Source organism: Harpia harpyja, chromosome 11 (assembly GCF_026419915.1).
Source record: "Harpia harpyja isolate bHarHar1 chromosome 11, bHarHar1 primary haplotype, whole genome shotgun sequence".
NCBI classification, from domain to species: Eukaryota; Metazoa; Chordata; class Aves; order Accipitriformes; family Accipitridae; genus Harpia; species Harpia harpyja.
The window spans coordinates 40,762,923-40,779,431 of NC_068950.1; the positions used below are offsets into that span (position 1 = coordinate 40,762,923).

At 50.2% G+C, this 16,509-nt stretch overlaps 1 protein-coding gene across 1 annotated transcript in view; it reads right to left on the reverse strand.

Moving 5' to 3' along the window:
* Positions 1-3,476: 3,476 nt before the first annotated feature.
* The window catches only part of PLPP3 (phospholipid phosphatase 3), a 45,273-nt gene continuing 32,240 nt past the window's right edge, over positions 3,477-16,509 (reverse strand). The window contains exons 5-6 of the mRNA XM_052802396.1: positions 9,699-9,875; positions 3,477-4,619 (exon numbers count right to left, since the gene is read on the reverse strand). Of these exons, the coding sequence (XP_052658356.1) occupies positions 4,494-4,619; positions 9,699-9,875 (303 nt within the window). The 3' untranslated portion in view covers positions 3,477-4,493. The remainder of the gene's footprint in view (positions 4,620-9,698; positions 9,876-16,509) is intronic.

Sequence of the window (16,509 nt, forward strand, 5' to 3'; positions counted from 1 at the left end):
AGAAAGGGGAGACGGGGGGAGAAATGCAGCAGACGTGGGGTGCTGGCTCCAGGGCTGGCCGTGCTGGACCCCAACCATGGACGTGGACTTGACATCAGCCCTCCCGGTGCTGCAGGACCTCAGCCCGAGACGTCCTCTGGTTCCACGGCCGAACGCTAGCTTTATCTTTACAAACAGCTGAATGAAAACTTCGGACACCCAAAACAAGGCAGGCTCGGAGCATGAGAAAAACAGGTCTCTGCTTGCCGGACGAATCTCCTCCCTCCCCCTCCCTTGATTGAGAACTTCATATCCAAAAATCATTGAGCAGAAGTACAACAGCTTCAGCCTCTGAAGGCTGCCAAGCATTCTTGCTGAGTGAAGCTGTTTAGGTACACCGAAACACTGCCGAACCTGGGGCTTGCGTAAACCTTTCTTATCCTGGAACAAAAGACCTGCTCCCATGGCAGTCAGGTGCACGCAGGAATCCCTGCCTGCGAAAACACGCTGAACCAGTCTCAGTGCAAAAAAAGACAGGTTTGACCAGAACAGCCCCTGGTGCAGAAAGGATCTGCCAGCCAGGCCTGAGCTTCAAAGGCGCTGGGTGCTCCACAGCCTCCGATTAGCATCGGCATGAGCAGAGCCCAAATTTTGTAGCACTAAAGGCCACAACCAGCATCCAGCCTCGGGCTCCAGCAGCACGCCTTGTTTGCATGCACGCATCTGAGTTTGTTCATCTGTCCCTCGCCGGGATAGCTGCAGAAAGCTGCAGCGTGCGGAGCAGCATGCAAACTGCCAGCCCCGAATTCTCCTGGCTGTTCAGCATCCCTGCTGATGTGCGTTTGCGTGAAGGACCAAACGTCACAGCGGTGCGAGGCGCAAGCTCCGGCTGCACATGCAGACGCTGCTCGGGGACCACCCGCAGAAGCAGTTACCTTGGGATCCTAGCGCCCGTATGGGTTTGGGTTTGGGTTTTTTTCCATTTCACCCATTTCTCTCTCCCTTCCTTCCTGCCCCGCAGGAAGCGCTGGCAATAGATACGCTCCATCACCGTGCTCACGGCTTGCAGTACCTACACCTCCGCTCCTTTGGCTTTCAATTCTCTATGGGGTTTCATTGAAATGCTCATTTAATATCAGTGCTCATTCCTCCTGTAGCACCTAAACATTTACTCTACTCGCCGCCAACCCAAAAAGGTCTCTGTGGACCATGCCTCCACGTATCGCCTTCTCCCATCCATGCCTCCAGCAATTACCGCTCCCCTTTACTTATTTCCCAAGCAGTCGGCCGGAGTGAGCCCCGGCAAAGCTGCCCGTGCCCCCCCAGCCCGAGGGTGCGGATGGGATCGGACAGGACCGGGAAGGGGGACGGGAAGCGGAGGAGGAAACGACCATCGCTCAGCCAGAAATAGGACTTGGCGCTGCTGATGCTCAGCCCTGCGCTGTAACGTTCAAGCTTGTCGCCTTCCACAAATTTATCCGTGGCCTTTTCTCCCTCTCCCCAACCTGACCCGCACATCCTGAGTGAGGTCCCGCGACTCGCCGGCCCTGCAGCCACCGGCTCTGCCCCGGCTCTTATCGCCTCCTGTGCCGTTTCCCCTCCGACACTTCTCCAAGCCCTCCTCTTTCACCCAGACATCTGTATTCCTGTTTTCTTCCGAGTAGCTGCGGGTTAAGATGCAAAGGAAAACACTTTTCTCAGCCCACCGCTTGCTGCACCCGAGCCAGCCCGGCACATGAAGGGGTCCCCGGGGCCAAGCTCCTGCCAGGCGCGGGCAGACGTGGCAGAGTTTCGTCCTCCCACTCAGGTCACTTAGACCCAGGCGGTGTATTTTGGAGATAAACTGGGGCTTAAGAGTCTGTCCTCACAACCGTTGCCTTGAAGCTAAAAAATCTCACCTCTACAACACAGCCCCCAAACGCTTTCAAATCACACGCGGCACCATGGAAACTCCCTTTGCGTTTAGGACAGGTGCGGGTTTACAGAGTTTTCCACGCGTAATAAAATATTACTACTAATTAGGATAATAATAGCAAGTGCTAGCTGAGTTCTGCTTGCTTAATTTCCACCTGCTATTTATTTGCAGTTTGATGTGGTATTCGCTTCCTGTCATGCATTCTTGCAAATTATTTCTGTGCCGCGTTATCTTGCAGATGCGGTTCACCCAAGGAGTGGCCGAAACGCAGCCCTGACCGTGTGTCACTGCCGAGAAGTTCATTTTCTTCTGTAGGAGGAGGAAAAAAACAATAATAAAAAAAAAAAAATCAAGGCTGCCTTGTAACTGTATGCTGTGCACATGTGCGTATCTGAGCACATGGTGTTGTGGGCTTTTTTTTTTTCTTCTTTTCCCCTTCCACCCACATCTTTGCAACCCAGCAAGCTGCAAGGTTTTTGTTCAGCTGCAAAGTGTCTGTTTTTCATGGAAAAGGTGTTGGTGCAGAGCGTAGTTGTGAGCCCTCCTGGGCAGGGGCTGTGGCTCTTCATATTTTATTTCGATAATATTTCTTTAAAGCTTATAACAGTGCTTAAGAAAAAGGGATGCCCTCAATAAAAAGGGATTTGCTCAAAGACTGGGCATAGCTAAGAGCAGTTCAATGCAAACCCACGAGTTTCCCCGTCATACCGTCCCCAGTCAGGAACTGGTGGGACCTTCTCGCACACCCATCAAAAGTGGCATCGGGTCCTTTTTCATCCAGATACCCTCATGTATCCTCAAATCCCAAAGGGTCACCCCCAACCGTCCTGCTGGGCAAGGGCCCTATTTCCCTGGCAGGGGAAGGTCAACCCAAAGGCAGAACGCAACTCGCACCAGGATGTTTAGTTGTGTTATGAGCTTTTATTTAAAAAGCACATTTATACAGCAATAATTTCGCAGATACAAACTTCAATTTTGTATTCTACAAAAGTCTTTGAATATTCTTCTCTTTACAAAATGGAACATTACAAAAATACAGACAATTTAATATGATTTTTTTTATACAAATGTCTCTAATTGTAGTTATTTTCATTAAAATATTACTACCACAGAACTACAATATTTTAGTCGACTATAAAAAAATTAATCCAATGCTTTTTTAAGCAGCAAAATGTAAATAACACAGGTCAGGACACAGTTTATAGTCATAGTGGATATATCTAAAATTGTTTCAGAAATAATATTTTACATAGTTAATTTTTAAGGTTTTATACATTATTTATATAATATTTATATATAAAAAAAATCATAGCTTGCTATAGTTGAAATGATAGGACGGATTCTGTAAGAAGGATGTGCAAATGGCCGTTCTGCATGCTTTGCGGGATCCCTTTGCAAACGCGCTCTGTGAAAGGGCTGCAAACCAAGAACCTGTGGTTTCCGGGCAAAAAAAAAAAAAAAAAAAAAAAAAATAATCACACTCGATCTAGGCACGACGGATTTACCACTGGTGTCACCGAGCAGAGCACAGGACCTGGTACCTGCTGTGGCGCACACTGGGGTGCCCAAGGGAGAAGGAGGAGGGGGGGGGATGCACAAACCGACTGACACCCAGGCTGGGACGTGCCGCCCAGCAGCCCGTCCCAAAACTGCAGAATAAAAGTTTCCCCAGGACTCAGCCCCGAGGTTGTAGTGCGAACGCGTCTTCAGCAGAGCCGCCGCTCCCGTGGGCGCACAGAAAACGTGCTGTGATTTTGGGGGGGAGGTGAGGGGTGGGGGTGGCCGGGAAGCAGAGGATGCTCTTTTCATGAAGGGCCATTTGTGGGTGCTGAACGTGCCCGGGGGGCTCAGGCAGGACAAACCCTCGGCCAGGGAGCGAGCGGAGAGGAAGAAATGTGGCTTCTCTGCGCGGCGGATGGAGTTATTCAACCTCGCTGCGCGTCTCGGGACTGCTCGTTAAAGGCGTGTAGTGTGAACAGAGACCCTTCGGAGACCTTTGACTGGGCAAGCTTCTTCTAAACTAAGTCACAGTATGGAATAGAGGAGGAAAAAACATAAACTAGTATCAAAAAGAGAAAAAAAGCAACTCTTACAAACCAATCCCAGATCTTGACTCAGTGCTGTTTCTCGTATATAGTGCTACACAATTTAGTCGTGAGTTGGTTTTTTTTCTCGCAGGCATTGGAAATCTTCATAGTAAAAAACCCTAAGATGGCCAGCTTTCCAAAAATCCCTTAGTGTTCATTAGGCTATGAACAATTTGGCGTTCACTACAACATGAACACTCAAACCAATTGCACATCCAGAACTCCGGCACCTCTCTTTGTTTGTTCGGCTTTTGTGTTTTGTTTTTTTCTTTCTCATTGTCGCTTTTGACTTAGTTGACCACCACCCCTTTCATCCAAATGTCGCAAGTTGAAAAGACCACAGAGTAAGACTTTACTGGTCGGGCAAGAAAGTCTCTCCCTACATTCTACTGTCTGATGAGATTTGAGAGCAGCAGGTAGTTGCTGTCAGCAGTCTTTTTTTGCAAAAAAAAAAAAAAAAAAAAAAAAAAATTTTAAAATAAAATACAACACCCATCCAATTTCTCAAAGGTCTACACCATGTTGTGATGGTTATTCCGCTCAATGATGTCCACAGGTGAAAGGATCTCCTTCCGGATGGGCGGTGGAGGCAGGCAAGTCTTTGTCTTGGGCTTGAAGAGATCTGAGACGTAAAACACCTGTAGGAATAAGTGGAAAAGGCAAACTTAGCCACACCGGGCGATGCTCTGTTCAAAAATCTGGTTTACAGAATATATACGTATCTTTAAGCTGCAAAAATAGCACTTTTGGTGCTACTGAATGCCTGCCCGTAACACTGATAGCTGTGTAATCCCAAGCGCCTGCTACCACCTTTCTGTACGATACGGAAAAAGGCTCGGACCTCACAGAACAGCGTAAAAACATTACAGAACAATTTCATTTCTCACTGCGTAATCACCGAGTCCAATATCCAAACCTCTGCTGAACAGGTTGAAAAGCCAGGAAACAGACACACGGCCCACAGTCCAATAAAATAACAAAAGGTCTCCAAAGGGCTGGCCTGACTCACGGTGAGTGGTTTTAGGGATGGAGTCAGCACGAAACAATTCATTCAGCCGGACATCAGGTAGGCAATTAAAAGCTTTCAAATCAAAGCTGTGTTAAAAGTTATCAGCAATGAGTCAACGGTGAGCGATGCTCTCCTCATGCCCCACCAAGGCACCGGTACAGAGCCAGGATCTGGTCCTGAAGCCAAAGCCTAAGGAGAGGAGGAGCTATTCCCGACTACTTCTTCCTAAATATCCCGTGAGGTAACCCCTCTCCCGGATGCGAAAAAGCCAGCACTTAGCAATTTCGGGAGGTAGAAACACAATAAGAAACAAAGTGCTGGGAGGAAACTTCCACATCCTCCCTTGGCAGCCGCTGCACAAAGCTTATCGGTCCTCCAGGACCGGGGCACTTTCTCCCTTGCCAAACCTCAGCCCCACGCCAGAAGGGAAAAGAGTCAGACAGCACGGATCCTCTAGACGGAGCAAAAAGTGGCGAGGACTCATCGTTTTGTTAGCTGGCACCAAAGCCCCAAACTTCGGTCCTGCCACCAACTGCCTCCGCCAGCCCAAATTTGCTGGCTCATCTCGGACATCCTTAAGCATCAATAATTCGGACTGAGCTGCGGGTTTGCTGAGCCAAAGCCCTGGGAGGAGCAGCACATTTGAGTTTGCTCCCACAGTACTCGAATGCAATATTTAAGCAACGAGGTAAATCGGGAAAAAAAATAAGTCCAAGGTGCTCAAAGGAATAATATTAGATTAGTACATCCAGGCTGGGTCACACAAGGAGGGAGCAAAGGTTTTGCCCGTCTGCATCTCCACATTTTCTAGCTACCCAGAGCCCTATGCAGCAGGTCTAGTCGTCCTCGGAAACAACTTTTGCAAGTCCCTATCAGCACGGGCAGATAAGGAGCCAAGCTGAACAGACAACAAACTTGCTGTAAGTGGCAATTTACTCCTACAATAAGTGGGGATGCAGGAAGCTGAGCTGTTGTTGCTTGGCTTTTACTGCTCGGTGGAAAAGCAGGGAGGGAGCTGACATATAAGCCAGCTCTTTTTTCGGTGTGTGTGCTGGTGTCTGGCTGCCCAGTTGTATAACAGAGCTGATAAATTTGTTTACAGGGCATCCAAGTGGCAGCATTTGTACCTTTGGTTAAACGACAGGATCCAGCTGATCCTGCCAAGGATCACAAGCTGGAGTCTGGCCTCTCGCTGCAGCATCACAGTGTAAAAGCACGTCGAACGGCTCTGGCAATGGCTTTCTCTTGGGTCGTTAATAACTGTAAAACCCCCGTTCGGTTGGCTCGGTGCATTTCGGATGCCATCTCGCTTGCTTGCCCACCTCAGAGAGCTGGATTCAATCAAAAAGATGTCCAATTTCTGCACCAAGATAGCCATGACAAATCAATTTATGGGAGGAGATTGCCGAGTGCAAGAAGCATATGGGGATTACACCGAGTCTGGTCCCTATTTTGGACAGGAGTGAGTTATGGTGGAGTGTCATCCTGGGTATTTTAGCTTTTAATGTGCTGCTCGCTGCTTTCGAGGGTTTAATTCAGAGACTGGGTTAAGAGGTTTCATTTCTCTTTAAACCGTATTTCACTTTAACGTGGCTGGAGGTTATATAAACACTTATAGGAATCATGAAACATGATCTTTGGGGGCTAAAACAGTGTGTTAAATCCTCCTAATGCTTGAACTGTTTAACACAAAAAAGGACTAATAAACATGCAAAGTTTTTCACTTGGATTAGCTCCATTTCCTGTAGAAGGTGCTCTCCACCCATAAAGAAAACTTGATGGCAGAAGACCGAGCGCGTATTATACAAAGTAAACCAATATCTTATATTGCCACTTAGCAATTCCTATTCATTATACTGAAGAAATCTTCAATCACATAGAGAGGTTAAAACAACTCATCAAAGCTAACCAGAGCAACACCAGGAGCACGTCCTTCTGACGTCTCCCCTTTTCTCTCTCCATCAGATGAGACATAAACTACACGATGCATAGCAGGCTGCCTACAATGCGCATAAGAACTATTTCCATTTAAGAAATCCTCATCGTATTTCACCCTGGATCCGAGTCCGAATGTTTCATCAGCTGGAAGCGCTTGACACTAATGTCTTCTGCTTGTTATTTCAGGCACTGAAGGACAAACGTGTGTGCTGCAGCACAACCTGGATTCAAGCTCTGGCAGCCCTCGGAGACGAAACCCACAATTGGTTTCTACTGAAAATTACAGCCTGATAACGATGGTATTTTAACGGCCCTTGACTATCATCAGAGCGGACCCTTGAAGGCTTTGCTGGGGGAAAGGGTGTCTGGGAGCACCCAGGATGGGTTGGAGATGACGAGTCTCCAGGTCTCTCCCTCTGCTTTAGAGCATCCCGTGCACGAGAGCTGGATCCCAGAGCTGGGCAAGGACCACCAGGACATACCAGTAATTGCTCTGATATACCGGTAATTTAGGAAAAAGCTGCTAAACTATACATTCAACACAAACTCCATGAGTCTCGGAGTAACCCTTCCTCTTGTCCATCTCCCAAAGGGGAGGAAAGTCTGCCGGCTCCTCCTAGGCAACACCTCACCCCAGCAAAGCCAGGTTCGGGAGAACAAGAACATATTGACAGTTCTTTGCAAGCCAATGAAATGGGACAAGGCTTGGGTTTAAACCCTGCCCCGAGTCCTAAGCCGCTGCCTGAGATGTCCGCAGCCACCGCGCCATGCCTGCAAAGGGTGCAAAGACAACTGCCCCCTCCGTGAGCCGGCTGGGACGAGAAGCACGGGTTGCCCCAGGCTCCCAGGCAAACCCAAGCCTGCCTGTGAAACTCCAGGCAGCTGCTTCCTATGTCGGTTTACCTCGACACAGGAAAACCAGCCCAACGCCGCCGCAGCCTCCCCTTCCCAGCACGGCTTCCAGCTGCCGGAGGGGACGGCCAGCCCTTGCCATTCATCCCGGCCAGGAAGCATCGGGACGCTCGTCCCGAGCATCCGGAGAGCTATTGTCTTTCGGAAACCGCTGCCGGGATCCAGGGATGGATCGCCTGGTCCCTACTGCCCCTATATATTGACGTTAGCCCACCTCTCAAGCAGAAAGGCACACGGAGAGATAAATACCCCCTCGTAAAACCACCTGGCGATGCGCACGTGGTGTCTCAATAAACCCACACGATACAAATCGAGGCACCTGGACTGAGACAAGCTGCTTAGTTGCTCCCCGTGTGGCCCAGGGCCTTTTCTCCCCAGGGCTGCCAGCGCTGCCATCGAGCTGCTCCAGCTGAGCGCTGGGATAGGAAAAGATGACCAGGGTTTGAAGAAACACCCTGACGATACTGGAACGAAGGACGCAGGACCTGTAACGCTGTTGCTGCGAGCAGGCGTTACAGCAGCAGCACGCGTCTGTGCCCCCACACGCTTCTCTAGTTCCCCCCCCCTCTGAATTTGCCAGCCCCGCATGGGACGTTGGCATCGGGCAACGGCAAAACCCAACAGCTACTGCTCAGAGAGTTAATAATACTTCGTAAAAACTTCCCGACAGTGACATTTTTGTCTTGGCTTTAGAATATTATCAGTGAGTGGAAAGTATATAAATAGCCTATTTTCTCTCCTTGCAAAATATAACGTTAGCCAACTTAATTCCTTGCCTCCAGGGCCTGCTTTACTTTTAGATCAATTAAAAAAAACAAACAACAAAACCAACAAAAAAGAACCCAAGAAAGTGGTAAGCTGTTAAAATCTTGCTTTCAGGATTTCATACAGACATGCAAACAACCATAACCCCCAACCCCTTTGTTTCTATGCGAAGCAGCCACCCGACCCGGTGCCCCCCACCCTGCCTACTTTAAACTTCTACATGTGTCACTTCGAGTTACAGAGCTGCGCAATCAGGTCACTCTTTGGAAAGCAAATTGCATGAGAACAAGCCCGGCAGCCGAAGACAAGCGGGCACAGCTTTTGTTCGCCGTTTTCTCACGAGCCCTTTCGCTACATTAAAAACCCACCACCAAACGAGACAGCCTGCCTCCCCTCGCTGGGCAGACACCAGCTCCCGCGCCCGGGAGATGCCTTTTGGCTGGATTGTGCAGGGAAGAGCCATAGTCCCAACCATCCCAGACTCCCCGCTCGGGTCCTGGTGGAAGGCCTTGCAAAACGAGCTGGTGCTCGTTACCGAGAGCAGCTGGAGAAGCAAATGCTGCTGGCCGAGAGGGAAATACTCTCCCTTGTCTGAACGCCTTTGCAGCACCCCGAGCTGCCCGGGAGAAGGGACCCTTTGCCCGGGAGCCTCCAGGAGCTCAAGGCTGCTGGGCGAAAAACCTTAAATGTTGCATTTTTTGCTGAATATGCAGTTCGTTTGGCGGGGGACGAGAGGAATCGCTTCACCCCTGCGGCACGGCTAGCGGCGTTTGCTCTTGGGGAGGGCAAAGCGCCGGCGGGTGCCCCCACCCTCCTTTGCGGGGTGCCTGTCAGAGCACCCACCATCAGGCTGGTAGGGTGCTCCGCTCCTGAGCCGCGCTCCACCTGCGAACGAGGTTCACACGCGCTGTCACGCGGGGACGACGCCGGCCCGAGTCCCCCCCGAGCACGGCACCTCCTGCCACGTCCCCCGGCTGTAACGGGGGGGTTACGTGAGCTCACGGCAGCGTGGGCTAGGGACGTGTCCGCTATTCCCCCCGGGACCCCCACCAGCATCCCTGCTGCCGTTTCTCGCGCGATTTGCCGTACTCACCACGCAGTAAGCCACCAGGGCTCCCTGTGCAAAGCCCGCCAGCACATCGGTGGGGTGATGCTTGTGGTCCGACACACGGGACAGGCCGGTGTAAAACGCCATCATGATGAGGGTGAACTGGAGGAGGGGACGGAGCAGGCGGGCTCCCTTCCACGTGAATCTGGCCTGCAGATAAAACTGCCGGGAAGAGAGGAAAACAAAAAGGTTCCGTTAATTTGAGGGTAGCAAAGGAGAAGCTGTGCCCAAAATGCGCAAGAGGGGCAGCGACCGCTCTGTGGGGCTGGCTGTGGGGCACCCACGGCCCCGTGGCTCAAGGAAGGGGCGAGTTGTCAAAGAAGAACGATGTTCTTTGCCAATGTGTGGCCTCCGTCATGTGGGGGGGGGAATTTTAACCCATGGAGGGGATGAGGGCAGAGGTGGATGGCTACAGCCCTTCCTCGGTAAGGCAGGGTCAGGGGTTTGGGACCCCCCGCATCCCGGCTCACACCGTGGCCCCGCTTCAGCCTCCAGACAACATCGCGTCGGGCCGAGCAAGGAAATTCCTCCCCACCGCTATTTAGTGTGTGACAGAAGCAAAATCCCAAATTTGGGGCACGCAGGACCCACGGTATCTCTCTGAGGAAAAAACGGAATGGATGCAGCACGCCGCATCTCCAGAGCCAGCCCCAAGAATTTCCAGACACAGCCGCAACCGCTGACGACGTGGATGCAAAATGCAATCCTCTAACGTTGCCACCATTCTTCCCAGCCCGAGCCCCGGGGTTTGCAGGGGCGTAGGGAGCAACCGTCCCACCGCGTGGCATGGGAAGTCACTCCTACCCAGCGAGGGAAAAGCAAGGTCCTGGCTTGACCCAAAAAACCCGAAGCTGACGTGACGTCAAATGGACATTGTCCCCTGCCCCTCCGTGACTATCTCGGGCCCGTTTCCGTTGGCGGGCACGGCCGGTTCCTGTGGGAACCGGGAAGCCGGGCGGGAAGAGAGGACAGGAAAACGGCAACCCGCTGCCCACAGATGAGCGGGGCTGGGCGCAGCGCGGGGAGGAAGGCTGCGGGAAGGGAGGGACGCCGCAGCAACCTTCGGGCTCGGGGAGCAGAGAGGCATTTGACAGCTCAAAGGGTGTAAAAGTGCCCGGCAAATGCTCCTCGGCTCCTGCAGCTCAGACCTACTGCCCACGGGCTCAGCCGCAGCAGGTACGTTCTGCCTGGTCCTAAAGGAAACACTGGAAGTCGGAGCCAGCGTGCTTCGTGGGACTCTGCAACATCAGAGGGCTGGAAAGGGGTTTAATACCCATTTACAATCCCTTTTACACATCCAGAGCAGTTTACACTGCCTTGATACAAAAGGGAATGAAGCTCTCGCTGGGTTCCCTGAAACCACAAATAACTTAATGACACCATTTACCTAAAAAACCAGAATTATTTGGAAAGCTGATAAGGGGGAAGCATCATTTTGGCCAATTCATAATGTTTGGCTGTTGCATAAACATTATATTTACCCCTTTTTGGAAAGAACACACTGGGCTCTTTAGAGGAAACGAAACAACATGTCATTTGAATGGAGCAGATGCTCCAAATTATCCAAATTGTTAGCCAATTAACATGGAAGAGAGCAGTACCAAAACAGCTCGGCGCTGGCTAATACACGTTACGATTCTGGGGAATATATCTGCAAACCAGCCCAAGTCTGGGAACGGAGCCACGTCACCAGGGCACACCCCCCGCACCGTGTAAACTTGCACATGCGATGCTACGGGACGCGTTACAGCTCTCTAGATCCCCACAGCAAACCCACGCTGATGTAGCCCAGCGAATGGACCACTCGGCTGGTTCTCTAGTTTGGGATAATGATTTCTACGCTCGGCAGAAAGATGAGTCAACAATCAACGTATCAAAATTAGGAGGCATGTTCTGCCCAGAAAGATCTAAAAAAAAAAAAAAAAAAAATACAACCCCAAAACCCATCACCGATGAGGAGGTGCTTTCCCTCCAGGTAAAACACAGCCACCGCTGAGCTGGAAAGCTGGAGCTGTAAAATAGCACAACCCCATCCTGCACAGTCACTTGCAGTGATTTAACAGCAGGCACTTCATCCCGCAAGCAAACATCTACGCGGTTCATTAGCAGGGTACTGCATTTTTAGTTCGCAATGCTTATTAGGCTGGCCGAATTTTCAGTGCCACGGTATTTGCGCACCCAGTCATCTGCCACTGAGAATAAACCGTGCAGGCAGGATACTCCTGGGAAGTATTCAGGGAAGGTGGTGATAGAGAGACCTGGGGTCCCTGAGATCTTTAAATACAACTTCTCAGTGCAGAGACAATATCTCTTGAAAAAACAGCATTTGTGGAGAGTAGCATTTTTAAAGCACGCAAAAGATATAAAAATATGCTTCTGTTGCCATGGTTTAGGCTCAGCATTATTTTCACATTCAAGAGTCTCAGCCCAGCCCAGGTGACAGTGCAAAGCTTAGGTTCTGCTATGTTGTTGCAGAGCAAAATTAGCTCCAAGTATTATACCTTAGAAACTATTACTCTTAGTTCTACCAGGAAGACTTGAAACCTAACATCTTACTTTAGTCTTGAGGCTCATTCACATCAAACCCCTTAAGAAAGAATTTTGCTGCTGGCTAATCTCACATTTGTCCCTTTCGCACAGCCTTGACATCCCTTCAAATCATTCCACCCCACAGGCTTGGACTAAATAGGTCATCTACAGGTGAGGATGCAAAGTATCAATTAAAAATTAGCAATAATTAGCAATAAAAAGCTAACACCGAGTTTGAACACACAATAAAGCAGAAGCTTCTGGGGCTGAAGCGATTAAAAAATACACTTGTTTGTATACTGACCCACTCCTTCCAAAGCACAGCTCTGAACTGTGTGCCTAACGTACACACTTTAGCCCTGGAAAAGGTGTGCAAAGGCAGCGGGGCACCGTACGAGGTGTGCTGGGTGCCACCCAAGTCCCCAGCACCCAACTCACACCCACACCTGCACATCTTGGAGGAACAAAACCCACCCAAATAGATGCATCTCAAACACTGCACTATCAGTGTGAGGATCTTGACTGAGCTCCTTTTACTGCCGCAATAAAAGTCTTGGGAAAATTGCTCTTTAGTTCCCCATTCATAAAGTAAAACAAAAAGGAAAAAAATAAGAGGATAACAGCACTTTTCGTATTCCACAGGCATATTATGAGCATGCAGCACATCGAAAACTGTGCTCAAACACCAGGGTGCTGAGGATCCTGTAAGTACTTTAGAGGCAAGCCTCAGGGTGCTCCAAACTTTGTCTCTGCCCTCAGTATGAAAGAAAAACCTAGTTAATAAGAGAAGGTCAAAAAGTGGGAGGGGAGCTTGGGGGCTGAAAGGATCAGAATTTCCCTAAACCAGGAATTAGTGCTATTACCAAGAAATGGGAAGTTCCTGGCAATTTATCTGGAAACCTGCTTTTGAAGGTTTTTTTGGAAACCTGGGAGCAAATCTGAAGTACTGCCTGCTAAGGACTGCCAGATTTGGATGGGAATGTGGGGCTGGATGGAGCCCTTCCTGGGAAGGGATGGAGGAGCAAGACCACAACCGGAGTTATTTCCACCACAGACCATCACAGGGCAGCGAAACTCAGGAGGAGCATCAACAGAAGCAAGGGTGGATGGAATGAAAATGGGATCACACAGAGCAGGAGTTATTTGGAGTTCCCATCCACTGTCTCCTGGCAGAGGCCGAGTTACCACAAAGCAGATGGCTTGAAGGACATCACATCGCTCCTCTTCTGCCAGGGGACTTCCACAGTGTTGGTGGGGACAGCCCGTGGCCACACACAATCCCCGAGCAAACCCATCAAGGAGGAGCTGGCAGGGGACGCAGGCTGAAACCGTCACCTCCAGCCTCCCGGGGCTTTCTGCCGCCCAGAAATCCCGTCCCCTTCACACTCTCCCCACCGCAAGGCTGAACTCCATCGGCCACATCCCTTAGTCACAGCTAAGGTTTCCTTCTGGGAAATGGCTACTCTTGTTTCTGACTGTCTGACCTGAAGTCACCTCCATCGCCAGCCCCATTTGCAAACAGAGTGGTACCCAAAGCAGTGTGGGGCCAAAACCCCTCAAATCCAAACTCACCCCGGTGTAACGCGCTTCCCTGGCTGGGCAAAGCCAGCTGGAGGAAGGGGAACTGCAGAATTCAGCTTTTAGCACCAAGATGGCCAGGGGACAAGGACAGGAGAAGGGCAAAGACCTCCCAGCGCCAAAGGGATGCGTTGTTTGCCTCTTCCCTGCCTTTGCTGAGCGTACAGCATCCTCCCATGCCATCGGGAACATCCCCATCAGCTCAGCAACACGGTTCACGCCTCGGCCCTGGCCTCTGATGCGATTCCAGTTTAGTCGTTTACTTAGGTGACCGCTAAACTTGACTCCAAGTCCACAACCACCACGGAGTTTCCTTCGCGGGGGCACGTCATCACTCAGCAGCAGGAGGACACTGGGACCTTCGCCCTTCAAGCAAGAAACCCCGGTGAGAAGCCTCACGCTCCCCCTGATACGCAAAGCCAGCAACATCTCTAATTTTTCATATAAATCGGTAGAACACACTAAAACCCACTCTGATCTGAAGCCTTCAGCCTCACCCACCAACACACATTAAATACACGAGCTGTCCTGGTTTACTCCCCTTTTATCCAGAATCAGCCAACATTGCTGAGGGATATTAATTTAGCTTTTCTGATATTCGTTTAGTTTTTCTGCATCCTCTGTGTGGTTTCAGGCAACTTTGTACCGTAAAAAAACCAAAACCATCAGCATTATGGTCTCACGTGCTTGAGGGGAGCGGGAAGCTCCCATCGCTCTCTACAAAGACTCCCCATGTCCAGCGAAACAAAACTGGAGAGGTGTGGGTCAGGTCCAGAGGGCTGCGTGGAATAAGCCATTACATACCTCATCTTTCCTCAGCCTGCTATAAATATGTATTATGGGCTCACTCAGCCAAGGAGTAACAAAGCAAGGAAAATTAAGACAAAGACGATTACCCAAGCGCAATTTCCCCTCTTAAATTTTTTTATACAAAGGCCTGATGTCAACTGGGTTTTCTTGGTGACAAGAAGGCTGCGAGAAACTTCGCCCTGAAATCTCCGTGTTTAGAACTAAATCCCAGGAGATTTTACTGTATCACAAGCGCCTTTCCCTGGGACTTTTCCCCCAAAGCCCTCTGGGACTTGGCATCTATCTGCCTTTTCCTATAGGGAGCCTGTGGCCAAACTGCTTATCCTTGATGGATACCGCAGGGCACTGCTGCTGTGCCAGGCGATGAGCAAGCTGTGGTCACCCATCCACTGGCCATCAAATACCCGGGCAAATCCAGTCCCACGGTGCAGGCGAAGCCCCGTGGGATGCGTGGGAATCCAGGTATCTTTTAATAGACCAACTAAAGCTTTCTGGCACCCCTCTCCATCAGGTGAGGCAAACTTGAAAACATTGTAATTCAGAATGGGCTCTAAGAGCGAAGCCAGGGAACGCCAGGAAAGACGGGAAGTGACTTATCCTTGAAATATGAAGTATTGTTCAGTAGGGAACGCGCTCGGGACGCGGCTGAGCGGCCAAGCCTCCGCAGCACGTGCTCAGCCCCCCCAAATACCCCCACTCTGCAAAGGCTCCCAGCAAACTCCTGGTACCCAAAGCACCGGCAGCAACTTGCTTCCCAGGAGCCGGACAACAACTGTTTTGTTTTGGTTGAGATGATCCCCTGGTCAAATCCATCAAACCCACCTCCTGCAGGCGCCGGCATGGTGGATGCCACATTTCTAACCAGGTTTTTGAAACCCCACTCATTTGCTGAGCTGGGCAAGAGAGTGGGGTTTATTTTATATTAAATAAAAGCCCTCTGGGTTATTAGAGCCTCCTTTTTTTTTTTTTTTTTAAATTGTTTTTAGATATTATCAGCCCCTCCAACGTGACAGATTTTCTGCCTCCCTTTTCCTATGAGATTTCTCGTTCAGGCTCTGGCAGTGGCCAGGAAGCTGGAGTGACAGAGAGCAGAGTGCTGCTAGAAAAGTTAGAATCACAGAATCATTTAGGTTGGAATAGACCCTTAAGATCATCGTTTCCTCAGCTCTGTAGGCACCACATCACACTGTCTTGTCTCAATTTCCTTTTTCACCCTTCAATTTATGACCGAACACTTGGTGTAATTTTTCCCCTGACTTTTTAAGGCACAAGGCAACTGAACAGCTGGTCAGACAGACCCTGCTACCGACCTTATCCCAGTTTTGGGACAAGTTAAAAAATAAAATCATTCTTAAGGGATTGGGCATCAAAACCGCTCCGCGGAGATGGGTAAGTGGAGCAGCCTGTTGTCCCGGATCAGGAGGGACAGGGGCAGAGGCTGCTGAGCACCGATAGCTCGACTGCTCCCATATGGGGACAGGGAAGGGCAGCAAAGAGAGATTAAAGGCAGTTTTCTGCTCCGAAGCATTACGCAGGAGCTCAGCGCCACTTTTGAAGCCTGCTGCTAAGTTAAAAAGAAAATCAGGCAGCAGGCATTGGTGCAAAGCAGCGCTGGAAAATGAGCCACGCAGGTTTTCCACGCATCCCTGTGGGAATGTTGCATGCACGCTGCAGTTTTGGGGTCTCCAGTGCACCCCCTGCCACCAGCATTCCCGTTTGGTTTTTGCCTGCTCCGTAACTGCTGGATTTTCAGAAAAACACAGAAAAAAAAAAATTGCTGACTTAATAGGGACTGGCAGTCCTCACTGTTTCCAGATGCCAGGCTCAAAAGCATCTCAGGGCTGATTTATCTGACTGCCCGCAGATCTCCTCGGAAATA